The 16,661-nt window shown below is 41.0% G+C and overlaps 1 protein-coding gene across 4 annotated transcripts in view; it reads left to right on the top strand.

Annotated features, from left to right (window-relative positions):
* The window catches only part of SMG7 (SMG7 nonsense mediated mRNA decay factor), an 84,274-nt gene that overhangs the window by 32,139 nt on the left and 35,474 nt on the right, over positions 1-16,661 (top strand). For all 4 annotated transcript variants that reach the window (XM_075936779.2, XM_075936780.2, XM_075936781.2 and 1 more), the window contains 4 exons: positions 5,376-5,407; positions 6,518-6,635; positions 8,130-8,262; positions 15,342-15,513. In XM_075936779.2, coding sequence (XP_075792894.1) covers positions 5,376-5,407; positions 6,518-6,635; positions 8,130-8,262; positions 15,342-15,513 — 455 coding nt within the window. The remainder of the gene's footprint in view (positions 1-5,375; positions 5,408-6,517; positions 6,636-8,129; positions 8,263-15,341; positions 15,514-16,661) is intronic.

The following is a 16,661-nucleotide window of genomic DNA, read 5'->3' as shown; positions in this document are numbered from 1 at the left end:
TTTGACCTGGTCATCTAAGACTGTGGAAATACCATCGAAAAGTAACCTTTTCTGTTGTACTCTGTGGCAAAATGATCTGATGCCAAAATGGGGATAGGCTTGTCATCTATTGCTGCACTATGGTTTGGGATCCCACAATGCTGCAAATCCATTATGACCTACACATTGCCAAGAGTCACTGTTGTAATCGCCCTGCACATAGAACTTCCCCTACAGTGGATTTTCAAGCTCCATATTTTTTTCCTGATGTCTGGTATCAGTCTGATATTGCAAGTTTCCACAATGCAATTGCCACTCGTTTCTTCACTGTTGGTGCAGCTTTCATTTTGGTGTCTCTGAGCTAGAAGTGTTTCAAGATAGGCAGAGCAAGCTGATTGAAATATGCTGTTCCTGGTGATCATGTTTTTATTAATAGATGTTTTTGTTTAATTATAGATCATTTAATATTATTCTAAGGTCAAAGAGTTGACATTGGTTATTGATTTGATGAAAACTGATCTTCAGTGAAAACTGATCTTAACAATTAACAATAAGAATGTTATTTTTTTTGGGTATTAAACTGAAGTGAGAGTCAATATATCTAGTGTTATGTTTTGCCTATAAGATACCTTTTTAAAATTGCATTTAATTTCCAGTGTGAAACAGCCTCTCACATGTCTATATGGATACATCTTCCATACAGACACATAATGAAGGTTTTGAGCTGGGACATTAGTGATTCAGAAATATTTTTCCTACATATTGAAACTCAAACTGTTCTTACTCTTTAAGGGTTTGTCTATACATGAAAGATTTACTAATTATTGTGGTAAAGGTACATTGATTATTATTCTTTTTTGAGCGTCTTCTGTATATTCCCACTCATGGAATGCTTTGACCTGGTCAGCTAAGACAGTGGAACCTAACCTCGTCCTAGCAGTGTTTGTTAGAGTACTCATGCATCCTTCCTACCTCTCCTCTCTGTGTTCCTGAACAATCTGAGGGCAAGGCTATGAAATGTGGATGTGGTGCCTTCTGCTTACTGCCTGAGTTCTTTCCAGCCACATCAGCAGATAGATATGGACAAGTTCACCTCTAGCAGATCAGGAGATTTCTCCTAAAGAATTTAATGATTTACTTCAGTGTAGTTTTTAGTGTCGCTGTAATAAAAAGGTTGGTTAGTTGGTTTTTATTCTTATGCTGTATAGTAGATCATTCCAGTTCTGACAACTGGCTCCATGGCAGGTCAGACAGTTCAGATTTGCTTCTGAAAGATGTACTTCTTACCGTGAAGTCTTTCTTGTTTTGAATGCCCACACAGAGCACCTTGGCGAGGGTCACTCTCCTTCAGGGTGTAGCATCATAACACACTTACGCTGAGAGCATACAAGGAATGCCACAACAGGCTGTAAGTTTTATTACTTCATGAATCTCTGGTTGCAGCGTCTCCTGGACTGGACACATCCAAGGGATATGTATTCAGGATGAAAAGAGATCGTCCTGTGAGCTACTCCTTATGCCTCTGGCATTAAGAAGAATGCTTACTTAGAAGGTTTCAAGGATCAGGATCCATCACCTCAGTACTGTTGGTTCCCCAGATCTTTGGCATTTACAGGCACTTGGACTCGGTCTCTTTCAGCCTGTGAGATGAAAGCAAAACTTTCACATCTTTCTACTTCAGTTCCAAGATATGCAAGATAAGGCTTCTGTTAGCAGGGAAAAATTGAAATTGAGAGCCTCCTCAGTTCCATTGCATCCAGACAGGAGAACAGCAGATCCTAAATCGAAGACTGATATTCTGGTTCAAGTTGTATGCCTGCCTAAGAGTCATCTCTCAGTTCTGAAGACCATATTGGATGCAAAAGTTGTTGCAGAGCAGGAAATAGTTTCTTCATCTGCTGTTCACTCTGCAGATATAGTGCAGATACACTATATAGCTCTGCAATTGCATGTTTCTGGAATCTAGAGACAAGCTTTTTCTTCTCCTGGGTGGGATAAAATGAACTAGTTCTCCTTGAATGCCCTCCTAGCTAAAGAAGAGGTCCAAAAAGTTCTCTGATATCCCCCATGTATGTCTCTTCCCCCTCTAACACTCCGTTTTACACATGCCAGGTCTTGTAGGGTACATTTACGCAGCAATAAAACCTGTAATTGGCCTGTGTCAGCTGACTTGGGCTGTGAGGCTCTGTCAGTGAAGCTATACAATTGCAGTATAGATATTTGTTCTCAGCCTGGAGTTTGGTGTCTCAGACTTTTGCCCCTCATGGAGTCTCAAAGATTACGCTCCAGCTCAAGCCACAATATCTGTGCTGCAGTTTGATGGTCCAGGAGCCTGCACCCTGAGAGCCTGAGTGAGCTGTGCTTGACCCAGGTGCAGGTTTTTTATTGAAGTGTAGACAAACCCGTAGTGTCTTCAATAATTTCTACTATAGACTTGTAAGAAGAGGAAGAATTGTATGTGTTAAACAGATCAGTGCACCTCCTGGCTTCCATTATTATAAGAAGGAATGCAGTGGTAAATATGGAGTCTATATATCATTACACTCTCTCAGATATGATGTGGAACATGAATTTGTTTACTGGCATGGATGATAGTTACTGTTTGGCTCTTGGTGACCTTTAAGTGTTATCAAATTCTTTTTTGTGTTCTCATTGGCTTAGGTGTACCTCCCACTAAAGATCAGGAAAGAATTCTCTTCTGAGAGTCTTGATCTGTTGACTTCCCCTTCTTTTATGGACCATTTCCTCTACTATAGTTCCTGATGCTGTCAGACAAGCAGCATATGGAATATCAAGTGCAAGGGGTTGCTTCCTCTTCTGAAGATGTTTTCTGTGAAATTGTGGACTGAATGGCAGTGAGACTGATGCTCTTATCTGTCACAGGGAAGAAATAGCCCAGCTTGTTTGACATCCTGAGTTCTCAATCAGAACATTGCCCTTCCAATATTATATGGACTATGGGAAACTAAGCTACCTTTTCAGGTTGCCAGTCTGTGTCTCTGACACATAGACAACTGTAAAGGTCACTGTCTCTTTACAGACATTCTCTAGATGGGTTACACCGTGCATAGAAGAGAGCTTTAAGTTAATGTCCATTTAGCTCTCTTTTGGGATTAAGTCATGCTGCCAAAGCAATGTCTGCATCCATAACACATGGTATGTAGGCTATGTCTGCACTCTTGTGGCACAGATACTTTACCATAGTGACCAAAGGGATGTCTCCGTCACTGTAGTAAATCTACCCCCTTGAGGCAGTAGCTAGGTCAGTGGAAGAATTCTTCTATCAACCTCGCTGGGTTCTCAGTGGAGACTAGGTTGACTTAACTATATCAGACAGTGTGAAATTTTTCACAGCCTTGAGTGATGTAGTTAGGTCAGATAATATTTAGAAATAGACCCGGTTCCAATATGTTCTAATTGTAGAAATCTGTAAGGTTATTACTTGGATTTCTATATATACTTTTACAAAACAATACTCCTTTGATCTAATAACTAGATCAGAGTCTCAGTTTGGGAGAGCAGGACTTGAATTAGGACTTGGAGTTCCACCTTTCATTTATGGGGCGTTGTTTGCCAAATGGGGATATGCTGAGGACACTTGACGAAATGAAGGATACTTACCTGTAGGTGAGTTCAGGATGGTTACTGCATGCTCCCTGTCCGTCGTTTCCTTTTCCTTACTCCTCAGGCAAGATTCTGTGAGGACTCCCTAGAAGGAACTGCAGTAACGGGCACCATGTCCCATTTTACAGGCTTGTTCATAGAAAGTTCAGGCATGCACAGTCAAAGGATGAGGGATGCATGAGTACTCAAAGGCCTTGTCGATACTACTGTGGGCCATTGACCTAAGTTACACAACTTCAGCTACATGAATAATGTAGCTGAAGGCAACATGCTTAGATCTGCTCACCATGACTGTGGTAAGTCAACAGCTTATGCTCTCCCATCAATTCTTCTTAGGCTACGACAACACTGTGTGGGTTTTTTTTTTTTTTTCCCCAACAGAAGATATCCAAATGGAGCACTCACTTGCATACCTTGCATTCTCTTTTGCATAGCCTCTTCCAATCCTTTTTGCAGAAGAGGTTTTTGCAATAAAAAGCAAAAATCTTACACCACTTGTCAGAAAAACCCCTTTTGTGCAAGGGCCCTTATTCCTCAAAAAATGAGGTTTACAGGCTCTTGCGCAAAAGGGTTTTTTTTCCCGACAAATGGCCCCATCTACACAGAGCTTTTTATTGCAAAAACCTCTACCACAAAAAGGATCAGAACAGGACATGCAAATGAGAGCACGAGATATGCAAATGAGTGCTCCATTTGCATATTTTCTGCCAAAAATAACATGCAGTGTAGACCGCCTGACTTGTCTCATTGTGGTGGAGTAATGGAGTCAGTGGGAAAGCACTTGTTGGTCAATTTATTGCGCTTAGTATAGACACAATAAATCAGCCCTCAGTGGATTGATCGCTGCCCGTCAATCCCTTCTATAGTGAAGACATGCCCTAAGAGGCACTGTTATGAGGTTTGACAGTGTAAACTTCATTGGCCAGCACATCCCATGAGTGTGACTATGTAGTCTGTCTCGAACTATGATTTAGGTAAGTAACATTCATTTATACCAATGTAACTCCCCACGTGGGCACCTTTATTCAGGTACAAGATTGGCTTTTATTAGTTAAACTAAAGTGAAGCCATTCTTATATGTTCCTTTGAAAGGGTTTAAGTTAAACAGCATAAGTGTTTACATCATAAGTTCTAGTGGGCTGTGTCTACACTGGTATGAATTTCCGGAAATGCTTAAAACAGAATAGTTTTCGTTATAAGTATTTCCGGAAAGAGCGTCTACATTGGCCACAGATGCTTTTCCGGAAAAGCATCTGTGGCCAATGTAGACGCGCCTTTCCGGAAAAGAGCTCCGATCGTCATTTTCGCGATCGGGGCTTTTTTCCAGAAAAGACTACTGGGCTGTCTACACTGGCCCTTTTCCGGAACAGTGTTCCGGAATAAGGACTTATGCCCGAGCGGGAGCAGCGTAGCTTTTCTGGAATAGCGTCTGATTTTGTACAGTAGAGCGTCGTTGCTTTTCCAGAAATTCAAGGGCCAGTGTAGACAGCTCGCAGCTTATTCTGGAAAAGCGGCTGATTTTCCAGAATAAGTGGCCCAGTGTAGACCCAGCCGTGGTGTAAATTCACATCTTAGCAGCTTATTGGTATAGCTTACCTGTGTAGACAAGCCCATGAGACCTAAATCTTGTCCTTACCCTACACTCAAGTAATTATATTTTTAATTTAAAAAAAAAAGGGGGGCAACAAATCCCCGCACTTGTTTTCTGTAACTTGATTATCTTAGTCAGTACTTGTTAATGTCTAATGTCTTGTCCTTTCTTCCTCTTGCAGGCAGGCAGAAGTCCTGAAGACTGACATGACAGGTAATGTCTTTTATTTTACCGCTAGTGCAGTTAATAAAATTGCATTTTGAGTCCTGTTTTTGTTTGTGCTTTAGTGACCCAATATACTTGCCAGACTTCTAATAGGAGTGAGAAGATGCACATAAAAGAAGCAGGCTATAAAATTTCGTTGTAACTTTGGACATTGAGATGTAATTGAAATCCTGAGTTCAAATTGTTACTTCTAAAGATGATCTAGTGAATAGATGGAAGGAGCTTAGACACTCATAATGTAAATTCAGGTCGAACCTCTCTAGTCCAGCACCCTTGGAACTTGATCAGTGACAAACCAGATAATTTGCTGACCCATGGGAGGCCAGTTTGCTAGCAACATTACCAATATTTCTACTACTTACTGGACTCTTAAGACATTTAAGGGTAAAATAGAGAGAAATAACAGCTCAGAGCACTGAGAGCCTAGACTGGTGGACATTAGACTAGCACATCATGCCGGGCCACAGATATTGTCAGACCAGAGAGTGCCAGACTAGAGAGGTTCATCCTGTAGTTAAAACTTTTATGCAGTGTCTTAAAACACTTACGGAGAGACAAGTTCTTTCCTTTCCCAACAGGTGACATAGGATGAGTCCAGTCTTCCAACTGGGAGGGGGAGAGCAGGACTTACCTAACTCATGTGCCTTGGGTAATGACTGATCTGATACTTATTTAAAATGAATTGCAAAAAGATCTGTCTCCAAAGATGCTGGCATTGCTGAGGCAAACGTTAAATTATGGATACTCCAAATACAGTCTATGAAATCCTAAAATGCAGCACTGGAGCATCTATCTTCCAGCTTTTACAAGATAGCATGCTGTTGTTGCTGATAGTCTGCATTTGAAATTCATGTGAAATCTTTTGGTTTCTAGCAGTTTGACATTTTGGCCCTTTGTTGCAAAGCTTGCAAATGTCTTCCTGGTATTGATTGGTGTTTCTAGTTGTGGTTTTGTTTTGTTTTAATGAAGCTGTAATTGAAGAGAGGCAGCATGACACAGTGTTTTCTTTCCCAGGGCAGGTAGGGGAAAAAATCAGTTGAAATGATGTGGTTCTGTGTATCCATTTGTGGGTTATTGTTTTTTTTCCCTCATGTCCAGATTCAAAGCTGGGTCCAGCTGAAGTCTGGACATCCAGACAAGCTCTGCAGGACTTATACCAGAAAATGCTAGTAACTGATCTGGAGTATGCTTTAGACAAGAAAGTGGAACAGGACCTGTAAGTATTCTAATCAGTTCACCCTGTATTTGTGTACTAAAGCAGGATCCTTACAAGATTTATGGAAGAGTGGGTACCACTTATAAAAAGTGGAGCCCATTTTATAAGGGGAAGTTTGAATAAACATTTTTTGAATAATCTTACACTTAATTTAAAGAACTTGGGAGAATGTACGAGAATGGAGAGCGAAAGGATGTTTACAGTTTTTTCACAGCAGTTTTTTCCCCAAACGTTCTTATGGGTATCAGAAAATCGCTAGTGGATTTGTAGTCACAAAAAAGGACTTGTATATAGTATTGTTTAGGTATGTGCAGCATACATGCAGTGGCATACACTGTTTATGAAACTGATTTAATGTGGACAAGAGGTGTCACTTGTTACATAGAAACTTTCCAGTATCTGATTCCTAGTGAAATCCCTGCAGTGGTCCCAAAATCTTGTTAAAGAATTCTAATCTGTGGACCTACTTTTTTTAATCAAACCAGTAAATAATCTGTTTTCCCCTATGTCCAAGAGGAGCTGCTCTGTCACATAAGTCTTTGTCATAAAAAAGAAAGGATTTTGGATACTCAGCCCTAATTATAGTGTAATTCCCATTGAGGTCAGGGGATGAGATCTAGCCTCACTTGAGAGCCATCTTAGTCTTTAAAGTGCTACATAGTCCTGTTTTTTGTTTCAGCTACACCAGACTAACACGGCTACATTTCTATCACTATTCTTGAGCCATACGAGTGGAGAGAGCTCTCAGAACAAGAGACTCAAAACCACACTTGCTTATCCGATAATGTCAGCTCTAACTCACATACAAGGAAGTGCCATCCTGCCTTTCAACTTGGCACTCTTCTTTTTCTGAAGCACAGGAGTAGAGTACTCTGTGGTAGTAAAACAAGCTGGGAGCCATCCTTGTGATCAGCATTCTTCTTCTAGCAGAGAAGAGGGTGCTGCAGTCATCACTGATGAAGATCCTCCTGTAGGGTGAAAAGTGGTGTTGAGCCCCTTCAATTGATGTTGAAGAAAGGAGGAAAGAGAGGGATTTGACTTCCTGATACCATCAAGGAAAGGGCACCTGACACTGGCCACGGTCTTAAGATAGAATGCTGGGCTAGGTGGATCTTTGGTCTGACTCAGTGTGGCTGTTCTTAAAGGCAGATCATAAGAGGAAGAAGTATTCCCTAACACTGCCATTCTGAGCATTTGGAAAGCTGGTAATGGAGCTCCAGCTGTACATTTATACTAATTTAGGGACAGAGACTCTGAAACAGAAATGGGGGAGAGATCTTCCGGGTTGCAGTTCTTCCATGTTTGACTTGAGATTTCCATTGCAAATTCTGTTCCATTTGAAAAGGGCACAATTAAGACACTAGAATACGTGGAGAGATTTGGAGTTAGCACCAGGTGTCTTACAATTATAACAAACATTTCCCATTCTTAAGGAGCTCAGTGTCTGTCCAGTGAGTCACTGCTGTAGCTGACAGAATTGTGTTTTATTCTCAGCTGGAATCATGCTTTTAAGAATCAGATCACGACACTTCAGGGGCAGGCAAAAAACCGAGCAAACCCGAATCGAAGTGAAGTTCAGGCAAACCTTTCTCTATTCCTAGAGGCAGCTAGTGGTTTCTACACACAGGTGAGTTTTGAAACACTAGTCTCTGTACAAACTCACAATGTTTTTACACTTTTTGTTCTGATAGTGAATGCAAGCAGCTTAGCTTGCATGGTTTATTTGCGAAGTCTTGTATGCTGTCTCCAGCAGTTGCTTGTGCTTGCACTTGACCACTTGTTTAATGTTGTACCTGGAGAAGGAAGAGCATAAGGTATTAATTCCAGATTCCTGCAACAGACTGAATCTAAAAAAGGCAAAATATTGATTATAGGTGAGGCTGGTAGACCAAGGTTCCTTAATGCTTCTGTTTTACAAGATCTCATATTCAATTGCTTATACTTTTGCCAAACTGTTTGGGCTGAAATTTTCTATGCTGGGAGACTGCCTTTTTTATTTTTTTATTTTCAGTCCATACCATTCAGCTGTTTCTGATCAAGACCATAAAAAATGCTGATTTTTCAAGGTTGGAAAAAAAACTTGAGAGCCTTTTCCTTGGAAAGCATTAGTGTCCTTACACATTGGAGCAGGGACTTGAGAGATTTGGAAAGGGATAGCCTTTGTTTCAGGGATGCGCCTTTTGCCACATCCCTGAAAATCTGGCCAAATTTGGTCAAGTTATGAGCCTTTGATAAATTGTAGTTTGCACTTGCTAGAGTTTAACAGTTAAATGCTCCAAAGATTTTATGTACACTAGGCATGCTTGAACCTTTCACTGCTCATATTATTAACTAAATTGTGCATGTACCATCTCCACAGTGTAAACTGAGCATGCTTCAATTCAGGGCTGTGGGTGCTCAAAAGGACTTCCTCTGTAGTGACTGCTCCCAGCCACTCCCAGGTCAGGATAGAACTGGGCACTGGAACAAATAGTAGGGAACCTCTTTTTCTACTACGCTCAATGCTCTCTCTTATGGCCCCTGTACAGCTTGTGGGAGGAAATTTGATTGAATTACAGAAGGGGCAGGTAGACTGAGGCTGTTCTGGGAAGGGCTAGGGGAGTAGAATGGAACAAGGACCCTAGGAACAGAGACTGGGGTGGAGGCTGCCAAAAGCATGGAGACTAGGATAGGGAATCTTTAGTGGGATGGGGAAGAGGAGGAGAGGATACAGGTCTGAGAAGGAATTGAGGCATCAGGAACAAGTGGAGCTGGTTGAGCAAAAGGAGCCAGGGGAGGGGAGGATTCTGAGATTGTGAGAGAAGCCCAGGGAAGGTGAATGGGACTAGGAGCTAGCAGGATTGTGAAACCTAAATGGGAAAGTAGAAGGTAGGGGGAGAAACCAGTGAGTTTGGAAAAAGAACTGGGAATGGCTGGCCAAGAAGACTGGGAAAGGAAGGAGATTAAAGAGGGGAGGCAATGACTTACTGGGCAAAGGGACTGGGATTAAAAGCTTCAAGTGAAGAGTGGGACTGACGGGGTGAGGAGAATGACAGTGGTGGGGAGCCAATGGTGGGGCAGAGACAGGACTAGGACTGGGATAGGATAGAGATGAGAAGCTTTAAGGGGAAGGGGCAGAACAGTCTACCTTTTAGAGACACCCCTCCCTTCTTCCCCAGAGCCTGCAATGGAATCCAAAATCCCTGAGTTTCACCATTCCCCTGCTGTCAGCAGATATCTCTGAAATCCACTGTCAAATGTCCTATCTTCCTCTAGTGCTGGTCCGAATAAAAGATAATCTGCTACTAGTACTAATTACTCTGTTCCAATGACAGAGGTCTGTGTGGTGGAGCTAAAGGTGCCAGTCCTGTTGATGACCCATGTGCATGTCAATGTGATGCCCTATGATGGAAGTTTTTTGTATGCTTTTTAAAAACATATACAATTATAATTCATGAGCAGCTATTTAATGTTTTGTTGTCTCCTTGTTCAGTGTGTGGCTCCAGGCCTTTTTTTACTGCTCACTCTTCAAACCCTGCTCTGTGGACAGAGTCATTGATTTCTTCTTTGTTTTTTCTGTGGTGCTCATCACTAATATCTGAGAGCTTCACAATTAATTTATTTTCAGCTTCACTCCTGTGAGATGAGGGGCCATCATTCCTATTTTAGAGATGGAGAATTAACACACACAGTAAAATCAAAAGTATCCACTAAATGGCTGTCCAATTTGAGACTTCTAGAACCTGACTAAGAGTATTTAGCATTAAAGATAACTTCATATGTTCAGACACATCTCCTATTGATTTGAATTGCAGCTGAGCATGCTCAATACTTCTGCAAATCAAACCAAGAGTCTCAAGTCAAGCACCTTTAAAATAAGAGACACAATTAATTGATCACCTTTTGAAAAGTGTTGTTTAAAAGATCATATGGGAATTTTGGCAGAAGAAGGGATTGAATCCAGTTCTCCAGAGCCTTCCCTGCAATCCACTACAGGCCTTCTAGTTCCTGTACAGTCTCCTTCACTGCACAGAGTGCTTGAGTTTGTAACCTTAATGTTCCTCTAACAGTTTTTTTGTGTGTAATCTTAATAAACACAGCTACTATTGTTGTTAGTCCTTAATTATCCCTCAGCAATCTTTTGACTTTCGAAGGAACAGTAGTTGAAGAGCTGGGGGGAGATGTTTCTTTGGTGATCAGCTGATGCCTTATAGGGTTGTTTTAAAAAATTATAAAACTGCTGACTTTGCATGGAAGGTCATTCTGTTTAAAAGAATGAAATTGAAATGATGCTGTGATAGAGCTTTGACAGCTCTAAAAATATGATTAATAAGAGCACTCCATTACACTCCTCCTGATAATACCAACCCTAGATATTTTCATTTTTCTTTCCATTCTTTGCAGAACATAGGGTTTTCACCAGAGCCTTCCATCTATGCCAGTCTCCAGCTGCAGTTTAGCTTCTTTCCATGCCATTTTGATAGTTTCTAGTTCTTTTTCTGTGTGTTTCAGTGTTCTCCTTACTTTGTTCCACCTGTTTTACTTACAGTGCTGCCAAGATATGACATGTCAGCCTGTGAAAGTGTTATTGGTGTTTGTTGTGTTAATTCTCATAGTTTTAATTTTCTTGGTATTTGTCAACCCTACTATTTGTGCATAAGCTTGGAGATCATTTGTGTTGGTGTACAGATCTCTATGGATATGAGACAACAAGCTGATGTCATCTGCAAAGTCAAGGTGCCCTAACTCTTGTATGAAAGTCCATTGTATGACCCTTCATTGTTCTATGGTTTCTCATTACCCAGTCCACTCCCAATAAAAAGACAAGACATTCTTGTCTGATGTCTGAAGGAACGTTTAATGGCTTAATCAGTTTGCTTTTATGTATTGTTTGGCAGGTCATATTTTCATAGACGCGCTGAAGGATATTCATAAATTTCTTAGGGATTCCACAGTGGCAGAACATCTTTCATAAAAACTGTTGTCACTGTATCAAAGGCTTTTTGGAAATCTATAAAATTCACAGAAAACATTGACTACTATCCGATCAGCAGTATTATGCTATGTGGGGCTAGTATTTGATCTATACTTGATCTTGCTTGCTGAATCCTGCCTGTTCTTGTCATAATCTGGAATAGGGATGTGAATAGCTAGTCGACTATCCAATAAGCAAATGCTTATCAGATAGTTGAGTCAACTAGTTGCGCCCCCCCCCTCCCCCCCCACCACACCACCCACCCCCCACACACACACACTGCTTGCTGCCTCTATGAGAAATACAGCAAGGGCGGGAGAGTGGAAAGGGGTTAGGGGGGACAGACCCAGGGCTACACGCAGCACTGCCACTTTGAAATACCTTGTGCAGCCCGGGGCTAGCTGGGGTGTCCTCGGCCTGCACGCAGTGTTTCAAAGCAGCAGTGCCACAAGGAGCCTGGAGTCAGTGGGGGAGTCCCCAGCTGATCCTGAGCTCCACGATGCAAATTGCATCGACTATTCGATTAGTCAATTACTCAAAATTTAGCATCCCTAATCTGGAATACTGCTTTCTTTATTCCGTCTAGAACAGGGTTGGCAACTTTTTTTTTTTGGCCCACAGAAAAGTTAATCCGAGGCTGCCAACAAGTCGGGGGGAGGGAGGAAGCGCTCACTGACATGGCCCCCCGACTGAGGAGAGAGACACTTCCCTCACACACCAGACCCTAGGAAGGCCTAGGCTAATAAATTTGTGTGCTCCAGCCCCATGGTGGGGGAGCCCTGAGTCTCGGGGGCCAGATCTAGGCAAGCTGGGAGCCGCATCCGGCCCCTGGGCCTTTGGTTCCCTACCCCGGTCTAGATGTTTTAGAACTTCCTTATTCTTTTAACGAATTGACCAGATTCTAAAGTGAGGGTCTTGGATCTGCAATTCCCAGAATTTCCGCAGCATTCTTTCTTTAAAATAGTAGGTTCAGCAGTGGCCATTTTCCAGTTCTCTTGTATAGTGTTTGATTTTAATGAAATCTCCCTTCCCTGATCCAAAATCACTTTGTGTGATAGTAATAAGGGCTGATGAAAGTTCCTTTTTAACTAGTTAACCTGTGAACTTCAGGGTCTCTTTATATGGGAAGATCACTTTCCTGGTAAAAATTATTTTATCGGAGAGTGAGGAACCTGCAGTGCCTCATCTTTTACCAAGTTTTGCAGAGATAGGGTGATATGGCTGCATCTTCAATTCCTTAATTTGAGAACGAATGAATACCTGTAATACCATTTATTGGATGATCACCTCAGCTTTCTTTCCTCTTAATCAGTTAGAGATGTTCTGTTTTTAAGGGGTTCTCTTATCTTTGTTTTTTTTCTGACAATAAGACTTTTCTTAACATGCCTGAGCAAAAAGTACTTTAAAAATGTAACAATATTGTGCATGAAGCAAGTACTCTACATTTACCAAATGACTAAAGGTTCAAGTAGGCAGAGGTTGAGTTTTATGTGCAGAGCTTGGAAAAGTACCCTGCTACACACAATTTTGTTCCTAGTTGAAAAGGAAAAAATCCTCAATACCAGAAGAGCAATTGAAGCATTCTTGAGAAGCAGCTTTGAGGGGTTTGACTCTTCAAGCAGCACATTCATCTTAAATACTTGATGCCATATGTATTTTCTGTTCTACTGTTTCCTGTATAGTCTGGACAGTTGAGGCAGACTTTGGTTTCACATTTCATTGCTTAACCTTCAAGGCTTTTCATAACTTCCTCATCTATACACTAACTCTGAAGATGGTTAGGAGTGTGACACCTTTGATTTAAAGGCACAAAGTTGTTGAGGGCCATTACATCCAAGAACTTTTCGGATAAGAGCTTCCTGTTCCCGTGAGCTGTACCAGCTACAATTCCCATTTGGGCTTCCTGTGCAGATTTATCTGGGAATGGAAACATTCTGCTTATCCATCTTTGATAGGTTGGCCATTATCTGTGTGACCCTTCATGTCTCCAGCTGGAAAACGTTTAGAGGGCAATGTTATGTCTTTGGTCATCACAGACAACTAGCTAACATAAGTAGTCCATCTTTGTTACTTGGCAATTCTGATATACAAAGACACAGCAGAAGAGGATTTTTGTGTGTGCCTTCAAAGGCTTTGTCTGAATTATTGTTAAAAGGACAAATGGAAGAAATGCTCTTACCCTGTCCCAGCAGTGCAATGTCCATTTCTGGATTATTGTTTTTTATTCATCTCAACACTAGTTCTGGATCATTCTATAGTCATGATATCACATTTTAAGTTGAAAGTTTGAGTTTTCTGTCTTGGAGAAAGCTTCTTGTTCAGTATTTGCCTATTAAGAATAAGGCGTTTTTCTTCTGAGAAACTCTTGAGCCTTGCTAAGATATTGTAGCCTAAGCCAGGTACTTTCCAAGTGGTTACCAAGACAAATACATAAATAAGAATTAACTGTCTCACCTGCCTGTCTTTTGGATTCCGCTGTCTTCAACTAATGAAGCTAAAAGCCATTTTACTCTCCTTTTGAAAAGAAAAATGTTGGGAAAGGAAGTTTACAGGGCTACAAAATGTTTTTGCATCTCTGTGCAGTTCTTAGTAATAAGGCTGTACATAGGTATTTTTGTTACGGTGGAGCAAAATGCTCTTAGTTAAAGAGTTTCTGCCAGAAGCTTATAGGCAAAACTTCAAAAGCATTAACCAGGAAAGCAAAGCTCAGCCATTCCTCAGCACTTCCTCAGGTCCGTGATGAGTTTGAGTCAGTAAACACCATCTCTGCTTTGGAACTTGAGTCTCTTGCCAATAGTTTCTGGTTTGACATTCCATCAAGTCAGACAAAATGCCAGAGGATGTCATGAACATCTACAAAATGGGAGTGGGTGCACACACTCAGCTTTTATCTGAAGAGGTAGGGGTGTTGAAAATGTTGTAGTTAACATTCAGCTCTGTGCAATCAGATTAAAAATCTTTTCCCTCCTCAACTTCTCAGGTTTTAATTGTGTATTCTCTTTGTTTCTGGCATTTGTACGTGAGAGCTTCTTTCCCATAAAGAGAGTGCCCTCCTCCCATTCAAGTTTTTGCTTAGTGATCTTGGATTTTCTTCCCTATGAATTTCATTAACAGTATTTTAAGGGAATGTGAGCCTACGGAGACTATACATTTTTGTTACCTTACTTTTTGCTCTCAACATAAAATTTCTTATAGGTTTCATCTTAAAGCCTGTTTCTTGAATTCTTTGGACCAGCCTAAAGGGGACTCAGTATTCATCCACAGATGTCAATGCATTGTGCTATGCTATAGAAAATTGACAGCGTCTTGTCTTAAAACCCATTAAACTAGGACGCTATAGTATGTTTTTGCTCAAGTTCTAATATATCTGACTGGCAACTTTGAAGCATTAGGTACAGTACATCCACTGGACCTTGCTGTATAACTTTAAGAGTAGGGTGGATGCCCATTTAAGAAAGTGGTACTATAATAACTTTTGTTTTCCTGTGAATTCTTTACCCAATTGAGTTGTTGAAGTCAGGAATTTGAAGGGAAAACCTTACTAATAACTACTGTTCTCAGAAAATATTAAATAATTACCACAACTGATCTGCATCAGCGCCCTACTTTACCTCCTTCTGCCTTATTTATGGAGGTGTTCTGCAAGGTGGAATATGCAACTCTGTGGTATTACATTTGTACTGATGTACACTGCTACACTGTATGTTTATTATTGTTTGACTTTTATTATTCATGTAGGGCTTTTCTTCTAGTTATTACAGGAGCTGTGCACAGTGTTTAATGTAGACTTGCCCTGCCGTGTGAAGTCCTCCCAGCTGGGAATTATCAGCAATAAACAGATGCACACCAGCGCTATTGTGAAGCCACAGTCTAGCTCCTGCTCATACATCTGCCAGCACTGCCTTGTCCACCTTGGAGACATTGGTGAGTGTTATGAGCAAAGAAATATGAGATGATCTGTACAGCGTATCCTTGGAATGGAATCTAAATCACCTGCACTGCCTCTAGACCAAGTATTCTGCCTTGAACTACTGCATGCATCTTGAACAGGTTGAAAGGTCTGAAATGTAATGCTTGGATGTAATGGCACATCCACACAACAGGGCAAAAGCCAAAATAAGCTATGTATGCAACTTCAGCTATGTCAATTGTGTAGCTTAAGTCAGAATAGCTTAATTCGGCTTTTGGCGCTGTTTACACAGCAGGAAGTCTGAGAGCACTCTTGCTGTGACTTGCCTTACTCCTCGTAAAATGAGGGTTACAGGAGTCTGAGTAAGAAGTCCTCCAGTTCAACTTTATTTTGACATAAGTGTTTGTAGTGTAGACGCGGACTATGTTATTTTGGAATAACGTTAGTTATTCTGAAATAACACTGCTGTGTAGACCTACCCTTAGAGTCCTTGTAAGACTTCGATTCATGAAGGCAGTGATCTTATGAAGAGTAGCTGTCTTATAGTATGCTTAGCCTTGTGTTTTCATCTAGAGATCTATTTGCAGTAGAGATGGAGAGTGAAAAGTAGAAACTTATTAAATTGCAAGAGCTATTGCAAGAATTTGTGTTACAATAAGATGGAATGTTTAACCAGCATTCATGTTCGAAAGCCCCTGTGTTAAGCAGTCTTTGCTACAAAGAACACGGCAAGAAGTCTAACTTTCATACACCTGGCTGTTTTATTTTGCATCCAGGTACGCTTAAGTTGAACAGGTTCATTCCATTTCTAGTTTTATTGTAGTGCTTTACAAACTTTGATTATATGATCCACACTAGACTAAACTTTTTGCAGAAAGGATTATTTGAAAACGAGGTATACAATAAACTAACCCTGGCAAACCATGTCCAGCCCATGGGCCCCTAATTCCCACCTCTGTTTTAAAAGGTAACCTGCAAGTACTCTAAAGTAACCTAGCATTAGGTCTAGGTACTGAATAAACCTAGTGTGAAGGAATATTCACAACCTTTTGTGTAATGTGTCTGATATAGTGTATTTAAGGGTATTGAATAAGAGCTGGTGATCTGTGACTTGGAATTGAGTGAGGAGTGGGAAAGGGAGGAGGAACTAAAAGTATGCTCT

The sequence above is a fragment of the Pelodiscus sinensis genome, chromosome 9 (assembly GCF_052426305.1).
Source record: "Pelodiscus sinensis isolate ZL-2025 chromosome 9, ASM5242630v1, whole genome shotgun sequence".
In the NCBI taxonomy this organism is placed as follows: Eukaryota; Metazoa; Chordata; order Testudines; family Trionychidae; genus Pelodiscus; species Pelodiscus sinensis.
Note: the sequence above shows the minus strand (reverse complement) of the source record. Positions and strands in the feature narration are given on the sequence as shown.